This window comes from Bison bison, unplaced genomic scaffold, assembly GCF_000754665.1.
Source record: "Bison bison bison isolate TAMUID 2011002044 unplaced genomic scaffold, Bison_UMD1.0 scf7180017864268, whole genome shotgun sequence".
NCBI classification, from domain to species: Eukaryota; Metazoa; Chordata; class Mammalia; order Artiodactyla; family Bovidae; genus Bison; species Bison bison.
In genome coordinates, this window is record NW_011494840.1 from 1473643 (window position 1) to 1488738 (window position 15096).

The 15096-nt window shown below is 41.0% G+C and overlaps 1 protein-coding gene across 1 annotated transcript in view; it reads left to right on the plus strand.

Annotated features, from left to right (window-relative positions):
• Nucleotides 1–10483, plus strand: part of LMBRD1 (LMBR1 domain containing 1) — a 132623-nt gene extending 122140 nt beyond the window's left edge. The window contains exons 15-16 of the mRNA XM_010848503.1: nucleotides 9796–9887; nucleotides 10019–10483. Coding sequence (XP_010846805.1) covers nucleotides 9796–9887; nucleotides 10019–10135 — 209 coding nt within the window. The 3' untranslated portion in view covers nucleotides 10136–10483. The remainder of the gene's footprint in view (nucleotides 1–9795; nucleotides 9888–10018) is intronic.
• Nucleotides 10484–15096: the final 4613 nt, after the last annotated feature.

The window sequence follows — 15096 nt, forward strand, 5'->3', positions numbered from 1 at the left end:
CAGGTAATGTGGTCTGATATTCCCATCTGTTTAAGAATTTTCCAGTTTGTTGTGATCCAGTCAAAGGCTTTGGTGTAGTCGTTGAAGGAAAAGTAAATGACTAATTGTTCTCATCTATTTTCTCATCTGTTTTTCTCATCTATTGTTTTCATCTCATTTCCTTGCTTTTTCAGTTAACTTTTTAAATTGGTATCTATTATGTGGTAGGCACTATTCTACTGATACACAGCTAGTGAGCAAAGCTCAGATGTGCTGTCCCCACAGGGCTTATTTAGAAGGAGACAAATAAGTATATCAGGCAGTAATCATTATGGAGAAAAAGTACCAGAGGAGAGTAATGGTGCCTGGAAGGAGGGATGGTTTGAAATGCTGAGTAGGGCAGAAAGGAAATCCTTACCGAGAAGCTGACATCTGGGCAAAATGGTCTGAGGGAAGTGAGATCAGATACCTGGAAGGAAGGCAGATACCTGCAGAGAAGCCATGCAGGCCATGGTGACAGCAGGTGCAGAGGTTTTGGGGCAGGGGGGGCCAGGAAGGGAGGAGGAAGGGCGGGCCAGTCATCAAAGAGAAGGACTTCATTCAGCTTTTAAGCTCAGACGGGAAGTCTAGAAGGCTGTGAGCAGATGACCTGATGGGCCTTACATCCTCAGGGGGTTACTCTGACTACTGTATTGCATGTAGACCAGGGTATGGGAACTGTTTTTCTGTAAGAGACCAGTTAATAAATATTTTAGGCTCTGTGGGGCCTGGAGTAGTGTCCACACTGCTCAGCTGTGCCCCTGAAACACAGAGGTTGCTGTGGACAGCGTGTCATGTTTCAGCATAACTTAAAAAATGAGTGATGGACCGAGTGAATCCTCCTGGGGTATAGTGTACTAGCCCCTGAGATAGACTATAATAAACCAAGGGCAAAGGCGAATTGATAGGACTTTTGCAGGAATCCAAGGCAGAGCTTGTGGTGGTAGAATTGCAGGAAGTGGTTAGATTCTGGGTAGATTTTGGAGATAGAGCCAGTGTGATTTGCCAGTGCCATTCCTCCAGTGGGAACCTTAACCGTCCCCTGTACCACCTATACCACTGTACCACCAGGGATTGAAGGATTCCACTTTGTAACCCATCCTGCATGTTTCTAATCTTTTTCCTGAACTTGGTCTTCTTTTCCATCATTGCTCTGCAACTGTTTGTTCTGGAAATGTCACAGCCAGATTCTGCCCAACTCCTCCCATCTTCATCAGTCAGATTCCTGGTCATCTTACAAGGTTTCTTTCCAACCTGACCCTCTTTTTTGAATCTCCAAACATGTGTACAGTTTTTCTTTTTTTTTTTTTTCACTTGAATTCCCCTAGCAGTTTTACTTCTTATGGTGTGACCTTTACTCTGTCTTAATCTATAGTCATTTATGTATCTTATGTCTACCCTACTCTTTTGTAGGAATGTCAGCTCCTTGAATTAAGAAAACATATTAATATATATATATGAAGTATATTTTTCTGTCTTGTTCAACCAGCGTTTGTAGAATTGAATCACTTTTTAAAATTTGTTCCTTTTTTATCTTGTTAAAAAATGTTCTTGTAGTAACATAAGATTAACATCACCTAATATCTTGTCTCTTCTTGCCCACTTTATCTATTGAATGAAATCCATTGTATTCACTTCCTGCTCGGTACCTACTGACCCCTTTTCTTACTTGGATCAATTGCTTTCTAATTGTGCTGTTTAGCTCTAATGTTACAATTTCTGCTTATTGGACTTCTGATGCATTAGAAACCGTATCTTCTTTCTGGATTTCCTTCCCAAAGCTAGTTTTCCAAGGGTTTAAAAAGAGAAAGAAAAGAAATGCTTTGTACAAAATATATATCTGAAAAGTCCTTGGATATCAACATCCTCACAGTTGATGATATGATGGGCAGTTTGTGCTATGCAAAAAACCGTTTTTTTTTAGGACTTTAAAAGTACAGTACCATCTATGTTTCATTTCTGACGGGTGAGAAATCCAGTGCATCTATTTCTTCTTTTGAAGTTAACTTGATCGTTTCTCTTTTCTCCATTTTCCCTTTGGGGAGCTCTTGTTCATTAGTTCCTGGATGTCTTCGATTGATCATCTATCTCCTCTCATATTTCATATTTTCTGCCTACCATTTTGCTCTAGATTCTTGGGTATGTACTCAGTTTTATCTTCAAACTATACCCTGAATTTTTTATTTCATATAACACATTTGTATTTTCCTTGGGGTGCTTTATGTTTCTGATTTTTTTCCAAGTATCTTTGTTTTATGATGTAATATCCTTGTCAGTATATGAAGATACTAAACATTTTTCTTAATGATTGCATTTAAGTAGAATTACAGTGCTGTTCACCTTGGAGTTCTGTTTATCTCGTTCTTCATGCTGATAGTCTCCTGTATATAGCTGATGATTTATTCATATTTATGTTAACTTGTGTTTAAGTATCAGGAACTAGGAAGCCTCATCACGGGGGCCTCTGATTGGGGTTTCTTGATCCTTAAGTTGTATTTTTAAATAAATGAAAGGGAAACCAGCTGTTTTACTGGAGATCTTCTAAATGTGGCTTTCCATCTTACAGAATATTGCTGAGGTCTCCTGTCACCGAGTGGCCTTCCTCCCTTTCTGTTTGCTGTTAACAGTTGCTCCTGGCTTTATTCATGTTCTGTAACTTTAATGAGGTCCTGGGAAACTGGACAGGAAGCAAATGACTGTTGTCGTAAACCTCTTGTGTTCAACAAATTAAAATAGTTCTTCATGGTTAAGTGCTATAAGCTTAAAAGTTGACTTGTTGGAAAAGACTCTGATGCTGGGAGGGATCGGGGGCAGGAGGAAAAGGTGACAACGGAGGATCAGATGGCTGGATGGCATCACCGACTCAGTGGACATGAGTTTGAGTGAACTCCAGGAGATGGTGATGGACAGGGAGGCCTGGTGTGCTGCGATTCATGGGGTCGCAAAGAGTCGGACACGACTGAGCAACTGAACTGAACTGAACTGAATAATAACTTTGTGTCAATAGTCTCATTTGATTTAATTCTCCCCATCAAAGGGGCAGAGCAGTATTGAAGTTAGAGTGATGAGACAGAATTATTATTTAAGAATCCTGTCGTACCCTGATATCCAGCATCTGTATTTGACTCCAGATAAGTAAAGAGAGAGTAAACTAAAGTATTAGCCAGATGGCAATTTATTAATTTACCATAGGAAGTATTACATTAAAGAAGCTAGAGGCTCACGGTTAGTGAATTCTCACCAGAGAGAAGGAATCTGTATGGAAAGCTGATTTTACAGTCACGTAGTTTCTGGGTGGGCCTGGAGTCAGGAGAGGGTCTCACTGATGTTGGCTGGTATCATCCAGCTGAGAGGGCCAGATGTAGTGTGCCTGCAGTCAGGTGAGGTTGCTGTGTGTGTGCGCACTCAGTCGTGTCCAACTCTTTGCGACCCTGTGGACTGTAGCCCACCAGGCTTCTCTGTCCAGGGAATTTCCCAGGCAAGAGTACTGGAGTGGATTGCCATTTCCTCCTCCAGGGGATCTTCCTGACCCAGGGATTGAACCCGTGTCTCTCATGTCTCCTGCATTGGCAGACGAGTCTTACCACTGAGCCACTGGGGAAGCCATGTAGACCAAAAAATTAAGTATTGATCAAAGCATATTTCTCTTGGATTTTGCTTGAGATACAGAAAGTCTCTTTATTGTCGAAGTTCTTTTTCCAGGTGACATTTTGATTGTGTTGATGAAGTTCAGCAGGGACAGTACAGTGAAGTTAACTAGGTATAAGGTTTCTCAGTTTTCTGGAGTCCACGCTAAAGCAGCCCAGGTGATCTTGTGAAACTTCTCAGCTACTTTCTACAGATCCTTGTTTAAGGATTCTAACTCATAAAACATCAACCTTTTTAAAAAATCATATTTAGAATGCTCTCTAAATTTAATTCTCAGAAGGTCAGTTTATCTTATCACAATCCATCATGAGCAGATATTATATCGATGACACTTAGAAAGAAACTGACTTAGACGTTAAATGACTCCATCCAGAATCTCACAGTAAATGTAATCAGCGAACTCAAGAACCAAATCTCAATTTTCTGTCTCTAATATTTTCTAACATACCTCTTAAATTGTTGTCATTTTATGAAAAAGTTAAGGTAATAGAAAGCAGTTGCTTTATATTTTACCATCTTGGACAATTAAGAGTAATAGAAAATCTCATTAATTTAGAGTTCACTAATACAGTTTGAGATTGTTCCTACATTTATATGCTAATGCTTACCTTTGGCACTATCTTTTATAAGCTATGTATGGCCAATTATATTTTATATGGTCAGGACAAATGAAATTAGGTACATTCTTTCTTAAAGGAGCAATACATATTTTAACACTTTTGAAGTACATTGAACTTAAATGTAATCAAAGCTCAACACAAATTATACTGGTTCTTAACACAGTCACTATGAGACTTTATTTTTCAGTGCAAAGCATGTGGCCAAGTACTAGCTTTGTTAACCTGGTACAGTTAATATATTCATAAAATACAATCTCTTCCCTTTAGAATTTCTATGACTTTTGATGTTCACCAACTCTTTCTTTCCCTTTTACCCAGTTCCTGCAGTGAGATTTAACAAAACATGATTTAACTATATGCCATTTGTTGAATTTCAAGATAAACCTACAATTTTGGTTTTTATGCAAATATTTAAATAAAAAAAAATCTATTCTGCCCTCCCTCTTCTTACTGGATATATGTTGCTGGTTTCTCAAATCTTTCTCTATGTGTGTATTTCATATGCTATAAATCCATTTGACAGTGATGAATAACTGGGGCTTTAACTCCTCAGATTCCCAGGTCTAGCCTTCCTTCTATCCCAATAGCATGCTTTCCCCTTTCTCAGAACCATTTGATAAATGATTCCTAATCATATCACGGTAAAGCCCGAGGTGCTTAGCCTGTTTACATTTAAGATTTGTATGTCTATTATAAATATCCAACAGTAGCAAGACCTAAAGTTAGCATAATCACACGCAACCATGAGAAAGGAAGCGTTGTTCTAAGGAATCCAGTCTTCTCCCAGTTCTTTTGTCACTAGTTAAAGAAATTGCTTTAAAATTCTCTGTGGCACATAAATTTCCCCAGATACCCTCCCTCTACAACATACGTATCATAAGGATTCATTTTATAAATAAAGCACAAATATAGACTTAATTCTAAGCTGATTTCAAGTGAAGGTGTAACATGATGATGACCTAATATTGGCTTAAGTCAGCATTAAATGTTGTTTTTCAAAATATATTTAAAGTAGAAGGTGCTATTTATTACAGTTAATAACCAAAGTTATCTTAGTGGCAGTCAGCACACACTAACAGTGACATAACCAGCAGTCTAAAAGGAAATAAGTATATAAAACTTAGGGGTACATTTGTAAAAGCTGTTGTTATACGACAGACAGAGGCTTAATTGTACTTTCTGTTGGTTATTCATCTAGTTTGATAAGTGAGAATAGATGGAGGAAAGTGAAAGAAGCAGGAGTCAAGTCTTGATTGTTTTTTTCAGATAACTTCCGTGCCCTTTCTTGGCTCTTTTAATTTTGGTCTTTTTCATATGGCCACCTTGTCTGAAAAAAAAAAAAAGCTATTGTCTGAACCCTTATTTTTAGTTTTTAATTGTTAACATCCACTCTTTGGTTTAGCTGGAAGTTTATGTGTCCCTTTGAGGAATAACAGCCAGAGTCTCTTGAACACCTGTGATTTTAGAATGCAGTTCTTAAATTGAGCAATTCACATTTATTTTGAAGGTTAAACCAAGTTCAAAATACTTATTCTGGTGTTTCAGATAACAGTAGAAAGACTTCTCTAGATTTCCTAGATACCTGTGATGCAGACGATCAGCTAGGAGAGAGCAGATAGGGGAGTGGAGAGAAGCCCCTCCATGTATTTACTCAGTGTGGAGTTGTAACTTGAACATAAAATATTTGCATGAGGATTATTAACCAGAATTCCTCTGTGGACATCTGCCCCTTTATGTGCATATAAATATACTGATAAATACATATAAAGATAAAAGCTGTTAGATACTTTTCAACAACAAAGCAGAATACAATGGTCATACTTTTTTTTCTCTCTCTTTTATTTTAGAAGGCTTGTGTCAGATCTTTAAACAATGGAAGTGGTAAACATGTGAAATAATGTGATAGGAAAAGTAAGATACACTCTTTGTGGAGGAGAAAGTATCAGTGGGTGTAGCCAATTTAAAGTGTCATTGAGTGGGTTATAGAGCCCTGGGAAAAGTCATTTGATTTCACCTGCTTCTGCCAGTTCAGCCACCATCTTGTTCCTGTTCTGGCCCTGAAGCTTCCAGTTCACTTTAGTTCTGACCCCCCCAGATACCCTTAGCTGTGGGAATAAGTAACAGAACTTTTATTTTTTAAATTTAGAGCATTAGCAGTGTTGAGAGGGTTGAATAACTTTTTTAAAAACAGGTTTGTGCTTGAACAGCAGAGCTTACGTAGTACTTAACCCATGAAAGATACCATTGATGTTTTCAAATTAATTGTGAACAGGCATTTTTTTTTTTAAACAGTCTGCTCGTCTCTTCATTACAAGTTGGTTTTTATTTAAAGGTATGTTACTGTTTAGCAAGTATCCTTTTACTGAATTATACACATTTAAATTAAACCTAGATAGCATATTAAAAAGCAGAGACATTACTTTGTCAACAAAGGTCCGTCTAGTCAAGGCTATGGTTTTTCCAGTGGTCATGTATGGATGTGAGAGTTGGACTGAGCGCTGAGCTCAGAAAGCTGAGCACCGAAGAATGGATGCTTTTGAACTGTGGTGTTGGAGAAGACTCTTGGGAGTCCCTTGGACATCAAGGAGATCCAACCAGTCCATCCTAAAGGAGATCAGTCCTGGGTGCTCATTGGTAGGACTGATTTTGAAGCTGAAACTCCAGTACTTTGGCCACCTGATGCAAAGAGCTGACTCATTTGAAAAGACCCTGATTCTGGGAAAGACTGAAGGCAGGAGGAGAAGGGGACGACAGAGGATGAGATGGTTGGATGGCATCACCGACTCAATGGGCATGGGTTTGGGTGGACTCTGGGAGTTGGTGATGGACAGGGAGGCCTGACATCCTGCAGTTTGTGGAGTTGCAAAGAGTCAGACATGACTAAGCGACTGAACTGAACTAAACTGAAATTAAACCAAATCCATCTGTATCTGTTTTGACTGTAGAGACAGAACAATAATGCACATGTCCAGAGTTGTCATGCTAATAGCTAAACAAGTATTTTCCTTAGTGCTAAGGAGCACTAGTCACCTTCTAAAATCTTAAGATCAGTTTTTATTGGCACCATTTGAACAGCTCTTGAAAACTATATTCTTTATCATGGGCTTGGTTATATCTTAAAGAAGAAAAAAGAAGAAAATTAATATGAACTGCCACTCTGCAGACTTCATCTGGTCTTTAGGAGGAGCCCGTAAGGAAAGGTGGTGACACGCACGAGTGTCAGTGGTCAGATGTGCCTGTTCACATGGCAGAGAAGTGGCCGAACGAGAGCCGACACCAAATCTGTGAAACCAGGTTCTGCACCTCTTTTCCCGTGCTGGACATTTCAGTTATGCTTTCATTTTCAACATGGATTCAAGTATCTTGTTTTGACATCCTTGGAATCTTCTCAGATTTTAGTCAAAAGAAATTAGAAAATGCATTAGTTATCAATATGATTTTTAAGTAAAATACCTCCCTTTTGAACAATTTAGTTTACTTCATCAGTCATATTAAATATGAATGCCAGGTACTCCGAGGGATACTCTGGAATACTGAGGCCAACCTAGTGGGAAAAGTGACAAATTTCCTAAGTTACCTTCCTGTGAAGCCCGTTCTGTCGTCCTGGGGCGGAGGCAGGGGGTGGGCAGAGTGACTGACCAGCGGCTTTCCCGCCCAGGAGGCTCTGCTGCTGCCTGAGCTGCACGGCTTGGTGTGAAGATGTCACCTTGGGGGCCAGGGACTGCAGAACTGAGGGGAGAGAAACATTGGTTCCACACTGCTGCTCGAGTCCTTCTTGGTGTTCCTTAGGAAGCTTCAGCTATTCCTTCTAGACTTTTCTGTTGAGAAAGACAATGAGGAATGTGCAGGGGGCCCTCGGGGTTCAGTGGTTGGCATTAGACTGGCTGCCCTGCCCGTGAAGAGAAGGCACGTCCCTGCCACACTGCGTGTTTTCCTGTAGGAAGCAGAGGCTGTCTGTCCAGCTGGGCCTTGAGCCATTCAGAAGGACATGCTGAGCTTCATGGGAAGGGAGGAGGAGACTGGGATAAAGTAGGACCAAATGCTGCTTTTCAGAGATCCATGCCACAGACGGTTTTAATAAACAAGTATTTGCTTAGATGTCATGTATTAGATACCTAAAGGACTTTGTAAGCTAATGGAAACAGATAATTTAGATAATATGGAGTCTCAAAAAGATATCAAATAACCAGTCTGCTGCTTTCTCCTTAAGAATTACGTTCTGGTTTTTTTTGAAGGAAAAAAGTAAATGATTGTTTTTAGATTCAAGTTATAATAAATATTGTCTAAAGCAGAGACATTATTTTGCCAACAAAGGTCCATCTAGTCAAGGCTATGGTTTTTCCAGTGGTCATGTATGGATGTGAGAGTTGGATTGTGAAGAAAGCTGAGCACTGAAGAATTGATGCTTTTGAACTGTGGTGTTGGAGAAGACTCTTGAGAGTCCCTTGGACTGCAAGGAGATCCAACCAGTCCATTCTGAAGGAGATCAGGCCTGGGTGTTCTTTGGAAGGAATGATGCTAAAGCTGAAACTCCAGTACTTTGGCCACCTCATGTGAAGAGTTGACTCATTGGAAAAGACTCTGATGCTGGCAGGGATTGGGGGCAGGAGGAGAAGGGGACGACAGAGGATGAGATGGCTGGATGGCATCACTGACTCGATGGACATTAGTCTGAGTGAGCTCCGGCAGATGGTGATGAACAGGGAGGCCTGGCGTGCTGCAATTCATGGGGTCACAGAGAGTCGGACACTACTGAGCGACTGAACTGAACTGAAAGTTCAGGGAGTACGCAAGTCAGCCATCTTTTCAATAGCATTCTTAAGCTCAAAAAGATCTCCTTTTAAAGGTGTCATCACTTTATTGTTTTAATTATTCAGTTAAAGCTTACCTATATATCGTGGCTGTGCTGGACCTTCACTGCAGTGCATGGGCTTGTCTGGTGGACCCTGGGCTCTGGAGCCCATGGGCTTCGGTCATGTGGCTTGTGGGTTTAGTTGCTCTGCGGTGTGTGGGATCTTAATTCCCCAACCAGAGACCAGAGATCAAACCCGTGTCTCCTGCATTGTCATGCAAATTCTTAACCACTGGACCACCAGGGAAGTTCCCCCCAGAATCTCTTAATTGGATTCTTAGAAAAGCGCAGCCTAATGCTAACCACATCTGCTTACTTTGTTCATTTCTTTTTTTCATTCTTCATCAGGAAAACTGTTTTGTTTTAGGACATGTCTGGCATTCCAGGTCAAAATGCTTTTTCTAGTTTAAATACATTGAACTAGCCAATACAACTTTTTTATACCTAACAGCAGGAATTAATATTGGTTGTGCTCGCTTTTAAAAATGTCATGTTACATTAAGGTGATTGAAAGAGTGCGCTTTGGAGATAGATCTAGATTTCCATCCTGTCTCTAAAGCTGATTTAGTTTTGTTTAATACAACCTTTTAGGTAAAGTATTAATAGTCTATTTCAAGAGAGAAGCTACTCCACCTTGGTCCTTTATTGCTTTTATAGATCAGTGTACTGTCACCCGGACCTACCTGTTCCTTCACAAGTTCTGGTTCTTCAGTGCTGCCTACTACTTTGGGAACTGGGCCTTTCTTGGGGTAAGTACAGGCATCCCAGGAATGCCGTGACCATTAGTGGCCCATTTATGGATGGGTTTGGATTTTAAAGTCAGTGCTTTCTGGGAGATTTCAAGTTTGAGAAATAACATACGGCCTGTTTACCTCTGCAGGTGTTCATCATTGGGTTCATCGTGTCCTGCTGTAAAGGGAAGAAGTCGGTCCTTGAAAGGGTAGATGAGGATGACTCAGACTTGAGTGATGACGAGCCCTCTCTCTACTCCGTTTGAGGGCCTCTGGCCTGCAGTGTTTACAGAGCGGACTGCATCTCATGTGCATTTCAAAGTGTCAAACTAACATTAGGATGAACTGACTAGCTTTCATCAAAAATGGGAGCATGGCTATTAAAAAACTATATTTTTTATGTTTTCTGAAGTGACATTATTGTATCATAGATTAACATTTAAAATTGCTATAATAATAACTATGTAAACACAAAACTACCGGCTTTGTGAGGGAATGTTTGTGGAGATTTTTTTGCCTCTAGTGTATAATAGTGTTGAATTGATTAAAAACCCTCCAGAGTTAATATTCCCTTGATCATTTTTTAAAAACATAATAAATCACTTGTACCTGTGCCTTTTGGTCTCTAGAGTACTGTGGAATTTTCAAGTGTCTATATCTGATTGTCAAAAAATAATATTCACAGTATAGCTGAATACTAAATATTACTCCTTTATGCAGCTTGTCTTCTAGTCTCTAGATTAAATTACTAGTGCCACTGAAATAGATTTCATGAGCACATTTCAGGCTACTTGGTGTCTCAGATATATTGTTCATATAGTAATCCATTAGGTATATTGTCACCTCTCAATATTTAAGGCACATACATTGTTGTGAATAAGTAACCTCAAAATTTGTATTCCAGCATAAATGGGAGTATTGTCAAGAATAAGTAATCCTGAAAAATGAGTGAACTGATCAGTTTAAAACATATCACAATATTTTGGCATTAAAGATAGTTTTTCATTCTAAAGATTTAGAATTTGCAAAAGATATAGGGAAAGCTGTATAGTATTGATAGGGCATTTTGAACACATTCTGGATAGTGAGAATTCATCACAAGTTATATTCTAGTTTACGAACATAGGCAAATTAGAACTCATAAAAGGCACATAGTTTGATTCTTGAAATAAAATACCACTCAGTTCAGTTCAGTTGCTCAGTCGTGTCCAACTCTTTGCGACCCCATGAATCCCAGCACACCAGGCCTCCCTGTCCATCACCAACTTCCGGAGTTCACTCAGACTCACGTCCATCAAGTCAGTGATGCCATCCAGCCATCTCATCCTCTGTCGTCCCCTTCTCCTCCTGCCCCCAATCCCTCCCAGCATCAGAGTCTTTTCCAATGAGTCAACTCTTCGCATGAGGTGGCCAAAGTACTGGACTTTTCAGCTTTAGCATCAGTCCTTCCAAAGAACACCCAGGCCTGATCTCCTTCAGAATGGACTGGTTGGATCTCCTTGCAGTCCAAGGGACTCTCAAGAGTCTTCTCCAACACCACAGTTCAAAAGCATCAATTCTTCGGCGCTCAGCTTTCTTCACAGTCCAAAATACCATTAAGCTTCTGAAAAAGATGTAGGAATTAGCAACCATCTCCCACTCAGTTCTTCTCTCTATTAATTTTTGTGCCACCTTGCTCTGATTCTTTGTCTTTCTGGATAAACCTTCACACACTTCCTTTGGTGACCCTTAATGTTCTTCACCAAGATTCTGTTTCCTTCTGTCCTTATTTCACATTTTCTTTCTGGACGATTTCATATACCCTCGCTTTCCATCTACAGCCATGTTGCATTGGAGCGGTTGGGTGCTAAAACTAAGATTTCAGGGGACAGACAGGAAAGGGCTGTTGTTGGCTGCACAGAGACAGCTTGAAGGGGATGGAGTGTACTGTGGCTGCAACCAGGGGTGTATGCAGAAGAAGCCCAGGTCTGCCGTAGAGGTGAGCACAGATGTGGCGTGAGCTCAGTGGGAGGGGTGGGGCCAGGGTGGCCTCACCCTGTGGGCTCACAGCGGTTGTGGTCTGCCCCTGTGTCCCCATTGTCTACATCTGACCTAGTGCCACCTCCACAGGCTCTGCCAGTGCACAAGCACTACAGGTTGCCCACATGCAAGGTGGGGCTGAGATCAGAGCTGACCCCCAGGGGTCATGCGGCTTAGAAAGTAGGGGTGAATCTGAGCCCCCCACACACACAGCTGGGCAATCTGTCACCAGTTTTGTAAACTTGGCACCTACGAGACATCCAAGTGGGCTGTAGGTGCACCGCAGCTGGGACAGGTCTGGCCCTGGAGGCTTGGGCACATGCTCATGAAAGCAGGCTGGGGTCTGATCTGCCTCTGTGATTCCCTTGGTGGGCCCACATATACGACTGCTGTGGTCCTGGTACCTGACTTGAGTGGTTTTGCACTGGTGGCCTTGTGAACAAAGCCCTTGAGGGACACAGATGGTTGCTGGCATTCCCACGATTGGAGCAGGGCTGATGGCAGTGCCCAAAACAGTGTCCTTTGTGAGCCACAGAGAGCACTCCCCAGTGGATATTCCAGCAAAGGAATGCTCAGGGCTCCTGCCTCAGTGGGAGAGCCCCAAACCCACTTATTCACCCCACAGCTCAGAAGTGGTTTGGGGTATTGTACTTTAACAACTAGCAAGCAGACGCCGCTCCACAACAGGGTGCCAACAGCCACCGAGCAGAGGGGAGGCCCTGCCTGCTCCCTGTCTAGTGCAGGCTCTCATCACCACCACATTCGTCGTACCCTCTGTCAAGGGGGAAACAGCCAGCACGCTGAGGAAAGACATGGCATCCACACACAGCCCTCAAACCCCAAATCCTAACACCGTGCCATCTCCACAGGGACGCTCCCACATTAATCAGCCCTTCAAGAACACAGGAGATAACTGTTCCTTCTGTGAGTGAAGTGAAGTTGCTCAGTCATGTCCAACTCTTTGTGACCCCATGGACCATAAGATCCTGCAAGCCAGAAAAGAAAAGAGAGGGAGGGAGGGAGGAAGCAGAGGCTGTCTGATCAGCTGGGCATCAAGCCATTCAGGACATGCTGAACTTCAGGGGAAGGGAGGAGAGGAAGAAAGGCTATCAATAGAAATGCAACTTTTTATGCCTGTGTGGATGGGAGGGGAGCTTGGGGGAGAATGGATACGTGTGTGGCTGAGTCCCTTCACTGTTCACCTGAAATTATTACAACATTATTAATCAGCTATACCCTGATACAAAATAAAAAGCTTTAAGAAAATGCTGATTACTGTAAACAGGAACCAGAAACTGTAAAGAGAAGCTGAGAAAAATTATAAAACTCATTTGCTGAGACAAAAGCTGAGCAAAAGACAGTGAATGAAAGTGAAAGTCACTCAGTAGTGTCCAACTCTGCGACCCCATGGACTGTACAGTTCATGGAATTCTCCAGGCCAGAGTACTGGAATGGGTTGCTGTTCCCTTCTCCAGGGGATCTTCCCAACCTGGGAATTGAACCAGGGTCCCCTGCATGGCAGGCAGATTCTTTTACCAGCTGAGCTAACAGGGAAGCCCTTAGAAGTAGATTGAATAATGCAGAAGAACAAATAAGTGATCTGAAATATAGAATAATGGAAATCACTCAATTAGAACAGCAGAAAGACAAGTGGAAAAAAAAATGAAAGCAATATAGGAGACCTATCTGATAATATAAAGTGAACCATATGCACATAATAGTAATCCTAGAAGAAAGACAAAAGGGTTTGAAAGTGTATTTGAAGAAATTATGGCTGAAATTTTCACAGACCTAAAGAAGGAAACATATCCACGTACAAGACACACAAAGGGTCCCAAACAAGATGAACCCAAACACTAAGACAATGCTTTTGAACTGTGGTGTTGGAGAAGACTCTTGAGAGTCCCTTGGACTGCAAGGAGATCCAACCAGTCCATTCTGAAGGAGATCAGCCCTGGGTGTTTTTTGGAGGGAATGATGCTGAAGCTGAAACTCCAGTACTTTGGCCACCTCATGCGAAGAGCTGATTAATTGGAAAAGACTCTGATGCTGGGAGGGATTGGGGGCAGAAGGAGAAGGGGACGACAGAGGATGAGATGGCTGCATGGCATCACTGACCCGATGGACGAGAGTCTGAGTGAACTCCGGAAGTTGGTGATGGACAGGGAGGCCTGGTGTGCTGCGATTCATGGGGTTGCAAAGAGTCGGACACGACTGAGCGACTGAATTGAACTGAAAGGATTCTAAAGGCAGCAAAAGAAAAGCAAAAAGTTAATTACAAAGGAACCCTCATAAAGCTATGAGCTGATTTCTCTACAGAAATTTTGCAGGCCAAAAAGGAGTGGCATGATATATTCAGAGACCTAAACGGGAAAAATATGCAATCTAGGATACTCTACCCAGCAAGATTGTCATTTAGAAGAAGAGACAAAGAGTTTCTCAGACAAGCAAAAACTTAAGAGAATATAGCAATTCTAAACCAACCTTAAAATTTTTTTTGAAAGGCCTTCTCTAAATAAAAAAAGAGGAATCTATAGGAAAGAGAAAATCACAATTGCAAAGTAAATCACTTAAGCCAGTAAACAGATTTTTTAAACAAAGTATTTTTTGTGAAAGTGATGATAACCACAATAAACTGCAAAAGAATAAACACAAAGATGTAAGAGGATATCTAAATCAAAACACGTCAGGGAGGAAAGTAAGCAAATGTTGATTTTTTTTTTTTAAATATGTTTGAGCCTATATGACAGTCTAAAGCAAGTAACTATAGGAAGGGGTTAACACACTTGAAGAACAGGGTAACTACAAAATCAAACAGTACAGTCACAAAAATCAAAACGAAGAAAACAGAAGCATAATACAAAAGAAAATTATCAGATCACAATAAAAACAACAAAAACCAAGAAGAAATACAAATCAAATGGCAAACAATGTAAAATGGCAAAAAATAAAAGAGGTTATGTATCAATAATTACCTTAATGTCAATGGCCTAAATGTTACAATCAAAAGTCAGAGAGTGGCAGATTGGATATAAAAAACAAGAGCTTACAATGTGCTGCCTACATGTGACCCACTTTAGGGCAAAGGGCCCAAATAGATGGAAAGTATCAGAATAGAAAAAGATACTTCATGCCAATGGAAATATCAAGGAAGCAGAGTTGCAATACTCACATCAGATACAATAGACTTTGAAATAAAGGCCATAAA